Source organism: Epinephelus moara, chromosome 17 (genome assembly GCF_006386435.1).
Source record: "Epinephelus moara isolate mb chromosome 17, YSFRI_EMoa_1.0, whole genome shotgun sequence".
Lineage (NCBI taxonomy): Eukaryota > Metazoa > Chordata > Actinopteri > Perciformes > Serranidae > Epinephelus > Epinephelus moara.
In genome coordinates, this window is record NC_065522.1 from 28,578,369 (window position 1) to 28,584,002 (window position 5,634).

A 5,634-nucleotide genomic window follows, 5' to 3' on the forward strand; every position below is an offset into this window, starting at 1 on the left:
CTCACAAGGTTCACTGACAAAACAACTGTCTTATACTAAACACGTTTTCCAAACAAATACAACATGCTAACATTAATAGCACAAGCCTATGGCATTTTACATTGTATAAATTAGCCTAGCAGCGAGCAGAGATTTCCTCTACTCATATGAAGCCAGGATAAATCACACACAAGACTTAAAATGCTATTTTAGGTGGAGGCTTTATTGTCTTCACAATGTATTGTTTCTTATTTGTGAAATTAAAGTAAATAAAAGCTTTGTTTCCACTGAGGGAAATGGTTTCAGCTTACAGAAACAGACAGGAGGTCTGCGTCACTGCCACGTGCAGTTACATTTCTGGGGAGGTGCACGTCAGGCTACATAGGGTACGGCATAGGCTCTATGTGGACGTAGAGCCTACGACTTTTAAGTTTGATTGTCTGCCTGTAAATTAAGTGCATGGATGTGTGTTTTTGTCCAGGTGTGAGTACATGTACATCTATATGTGCCAAAGTGTATCTACAGTATCTGTTTTTGTATTTTCATCATTTTGGTCTGTGTACGTGTCCATTATTTTCTTAACAATGGTCTATAAAATGTCAGTGTTTCATCCGACCAAAACTTCAAAAGCTTAATATATTCAGTTTAATATAATAGAAGAGAAAGGGAACCAGAAAATAGACACATCCGAGGAGATGATTTTTTTTTTTTTTGCCAAATTGACCGTATCAATTATCAAAAAAGTTTAAGTTCTTCTGATCAAATAATCGACTGACCTTTGCAACTCTAATCTACTGCATATTTCTGTGATGATGAGGTTTGTGTGTGTGTGTGTGTGTGTGTGTGTGTGTGTGTGTGTGTGTGTGTGTATGTACCCAGTCTTTCAGGCGAGCTGGAGGCCGAGCTGCTGGGCTGCGACTGCAGTGGAGTGTTGGTCTCGTCGACAGATGGAGAGAGGGAAGGACTGTCGCACACTCTCTCCTGCAGAGACACAGAGGAGGCACGAGTGAGTGAGTGAGGTGTAAATAAGTGTATTGATGTAGGTTTCAATATGGTTACTATGGGTTACCAGTGACTGGCATTGATTAAAGACAGGACACCGCCATGTTGGAGATGGAGCATAAAAATAAAAGAATAGAATAAAATAAATGGTGCATGGAATAGGATAAATATTTTTCCTTTTTTGTTGATCTAGTGTTTCTTAAATGAAAGAAGATATTAAAGTAATGTTTTTTTTTCTTTTGTGACTAAATTAATCCAGGTTTGAAAAAATACCAGGGCTGCCCCCTAATAGCCGACCAAACGTTAATCAACCAGAGAGGTCGGCAAGATTTCATTGATTTAATTTTCCCTGCTGCAGCTGCTACACATTCATACTGTATATATCATAACATTTTCATATCTACTTCTTGATGCTTATTCTACATTCTATATCTATCTGTATATTACTGTGCTCTTCACTGCTTTTTGCAATGACAATAAAGTTGAATCTCATCCAAAGAGAGCAGTAAAAGTTCTTCATCAAGGAGTTCCTCAGGGAACTTACTGGGATCCTCTATGGTTCTCATTTAAAAAGTTTTTTTTTTTTAGTGAATGTGTCTTACCTTGATGACAGGCGCCCGGTGTACATGAGTGTGTATCTGCTGGGCAGCAGCAGCCATGTTGGCTATGGTGTTGAGGTGGTTCATCTGCGACATCGCCATGGCTACAGATGCAGGCGGCAGACCCATGGGAAGCAGAGGGTGGGGCATCATCATGAAGGGCAGGTCCAGCCCTGAGAGAGACACAGAGGGGGAGAGGGGAAACTTTGAACTACGCTTGAGTTAACGTTTAAATGGGACTCTTGTCCTCATCATTTCAAAACATCCTACGTCAATCGCTACAGAAGAAAACAGGTACATAAAATGAACTAAAACAATAGAAAAAACATGATGTAAATGAGGTGATCATGTTTGTTTAATTAGTTGAATTTATGATTTTGAGGAAGGTTACAGTCTGCTCATCGCTCCACACTGATCCGATGTTTTTCATTGGCCACCATTTTGTATCTTCAGTATCATCTTTATATTTCATATCATTAATTTGCTAAGTCTGTTTCAAAAAATGTCACTGGTGCCTCAATGGTGCCTGAAAAGATACTTTTAGAAAAATAAAGCAACAAAATGAGTTGAGAACATCTTATAATTGTAAAGGCAAATTTGAACTTGAAATTGAACAATATATTACCTGATAATGTACTACGTACTTAATAATGCAATCTCAAGAGCTCGCACTTGACAATGCACGTCCTTGGGTCCTTAGTAACACAGCTGACAAGTGTGAAGATGATCAGATTAAAGGCTGTCGAGAAAATCGAAGGACGGACAAACAGTGACTCCTCCGGTTTTAGTTCGGAATCGCTTGTTTGACCCAATGAAAGCTGGAGCAACATCACTTTTCTTGTGCTACTTTCAGAGGCTGAGCAAATTGGTGCAATTTCTTTCAGGTATATGGGGAAAAATGCAATGCAAAAAAAATAAATAAAAAAATTAAAATAGTTTAAAAAAAATATTTTAAAAAAAAATTAAAAACTAGGGAAATAGATTTTGACATTTTCTTAAAAAGGAAATAAGGTTTAGAATTATTTTTTAATTAATTTTGATTTTTTTTTTTTTAATTTTAACTAGGGATACAGAATGAGAAAATGAATTTTTTTAAACTAGGGAAATAGATTTAGAAAATCATTTTTAAAAATCAGGGAAATAGATTTAGAAGATTTTTTGAAAAAAAAAAACTAAGGTGATCAATTCAAAAGATAATTTAAAAAAAACTAGGGAAATAGATTCAGAATTGTTGTTTTTAAAAAAAATAATAATAAGGGAAATACATTTAGAAAAAAAACCTAGGGAAACAGATTTAAAAGATTATTTTTAAAAACTAGGGAAATGGATTACAAAATTATATATATATACATATATATAAAAATATTGGGATGTAGATTAAGAAAATTATTATTTTTTTAAAATAACGAAATAGATTTAAAAGGTTATTTTAAAAAAACAGGTAAATAGATTTAGATGATTATTTGAAAAAAAAACTAGGGAAAAAAGAAAAATCTAGGGGAAACTATATTTATTTATTTATTTTTTACATTTTGAAATTGTGAGACTATGTTATTAACTTTTTAAATATAATTTTCTCTTTTTACTCATTTATTTTTGGGCCATTTCTTCTTTCGTTACTCAGTGCCTTCTTCCGATGCTTTTTTAAAAATAATCAAGCCAATTCGCTCAAGTTTCAAAGGGTTAACTGAAGTGAATCACTTCACAGTTCTGCTGTGCTCTAATATTACCAAATGTGAAAGTTAATGTTTCTCTTTGCAGCTTCACTTTTGGATAAGTGTGCTGTTCGGTGTCTTTTTTGTTTGGTGTAATCGTGCATGTTTTTCTTTACAAAACCAACAAATGTTTTTCAAACATTCAAATGGACAGTCAAATGGAAACGCTGGCGTCACATTTTGTCATTGCACAGTCAGTTATCTCTCTGCTATCTTGCCCGACTGTGCAGACTGTCACTAGTATTTAATCTGTGTCAGCTGCTGTATTGTTTCACTGTTTGAATCCGAGACTCCCTGGAAAGAGCTATTGACACTGAGAGGACTTTCCTGGTGAAGTACAAGTACAATTGATCCTCAGCCTCCTGAATTTTGTACAAGCATCACACAGCAGAGAGCATCAGGTCCGTCTTTTCTCTCTCTGTGTTTGATCATTTTTAAAATCTGTCTTTTGAGTAAACTGTGAAATGAAAGCTTTGTGAGAGTACGAGAGAGGCGGAGGCTGCGTGTTGAACTTGTGTTGAACTTAACCTTGAGGAGCGACAGAGGCAGGGGTGTCACCTCAGTGTCAAATGTCTCGCTAATAAAAGTTGACAAAGCAGAGGAGGAGGGAGAGGGAGAAAAGAGGAGGGGGAAATATGGAGGGCAGAGGGTTAAAGGGTGATGAGACGAAAGAAAAGGAGGTCGCTTTTTGTTCTCTTTTCTCTCTTTTTAAGGATTTTAAAATCAGTGTTAGGTGGGCCAGTGAGTACGGCACGAACAAGCTTCTCAGCATCTCGCTGCTCAGTCGAGGTCGTACCTTTGCTATATTGCGTAAATGATAACATGCAGTTTTTGTTGATGAACTAAAATGATGAGAATCTAGAATGACACCGAGGTCTTTATCCTTTATTTTTCCCCTCTCCTCCTCGCGCCAACAGCACTGCATTTGTGAGGACGTTCCATTAACTTAAATTCATCCTTTAACCCTGAACCTCCTAAAAGCACGACCTTGACCTTTGACCTCTGCCCTCAGACCCTCCCCGACCTTAAATTAGCCCCCCCCGATTTTTCAAAGGCGAGCTCCCACAAGACGTTCGCTCCTTAGAGAAGCCGCCTCAGCTGTGGAACACACACACACACACACACACACAAATGTCAGCGGCTGCTTTCATTCCAATGAAACAATAACACTGATTGCTGTTGTCGTGACGACTGAAGTGATAGAATAATCAATGTGAGTGTTTGTCGCCTCCCGCTGCCCACTGCGTGTGTGTGTGTGTGTGTGTGTGTGTGTGCAAACACATTACTTCTGCAATAAGAAAAAGAGCGAGTATGAGTGTGTTTCTGTTTGTTTGTGTGTGTGTGTGTGTGTGTGGTGTTGATGAATTGAGTCATTTAGTAGAGTGTGTGCTGATTAATCCAGGCGGAGTGTTAATACAGGAGATGGGAACAGATTAAATGGCGTACATTAACAAATATTGCCACCCCTTTAAACACACACACACACACACAGAGCCTGAATATGTGTGTGTGTGTGTGTGTGTGTGTGTGTGTGTGTGTGTGTGTTCCTCTCTCATGCACTGTCTCTCAGTGTGTCGTCTGTTTGGAAACATATCCATCTTTATATCTGAGCACTCACTGTTGGCCAGTAGCTGTTGCTGCTGCTGCTGCAGTTGTTGTTGATTGACAGCTCCAATGGCCGGGCCCCGCCCACTTCCTCCACCTGCTGCACCACCTCCTCCTCCTCCTCCTCCTACTGATGCTCCTCCACCACCGCCTCCTCCGCCACCTCCTGGTCCTCCACCGTGGGCTCCAGCAGGGGGGCTGGTCAGACGCTCCTTATCCCAGGAACACTCACTCCCTCCTGGGAAGAGACACGGAGGATATTTGATTAATTCAAGCTGACGACCCAGCCGCTACAATAAACATTGGCATGTACGTTTCTGCATACCAATTTGTACATTACTACGTAGCGGATAAAACATTTTAACAATGATTAATGTATCGTTACGAACGAAAAACACTAAGTCGAAAAAAGATGATGTTTTGACTTATAATATGCAGATTTCGGGGAACAATCTCAGTACAAAACAACTGCTTTCCATGGAACTGTTCCCAAAAGGAAAAAGCAGCGACAAGTTGCTACAAAACACTCACGTTTACACTCACGTCCGGGAGGTCCAAGCTCGCAGTGTCCGAATATACGGAACTGCGAGCAGACCTCCACGGGCTGATGATGCAAAGGTAGCCTGGGAGGAGGTCACCACAATTGTAAATCAATGTTGCGTTTCTCTCGTGCGCGCTCTCTCTTTCTCTCTCGCAGTCTCACTCTGTTTCTTTTCTTTTGACTTTTCTAAGAT

General features: G+C 39.0%; 1 protein-coding gene across 1 annotated transcript in view; it reads right to left on the reverse strand.

Moving 5' to 3' along the window:
- Positions 1–5,634, reverse strand: part of dachb (dachshund b) — a 122,692-nt gene that overhangs the window by 9,165 nt on the left and 107,893 nt on the right. The window contains exons 4-6 of the mRNA XM_050066699.1: positions 4,914–5,138; positions 1,584–1,753; positions 855–960 (exon numbers count right to left, since the gene is read on the reverse strand). Of these exons, the coding sequence (XP_049922656.1) occupies positions 855–960; positions 1,584–1,753; positions 4,914–5,138 (501 nt within the window). The remainder of the gene's footprint in view (positions 1–854; positions 961–1,583; positions 1,754–4,913; positions 5,139–5,634) is intronic.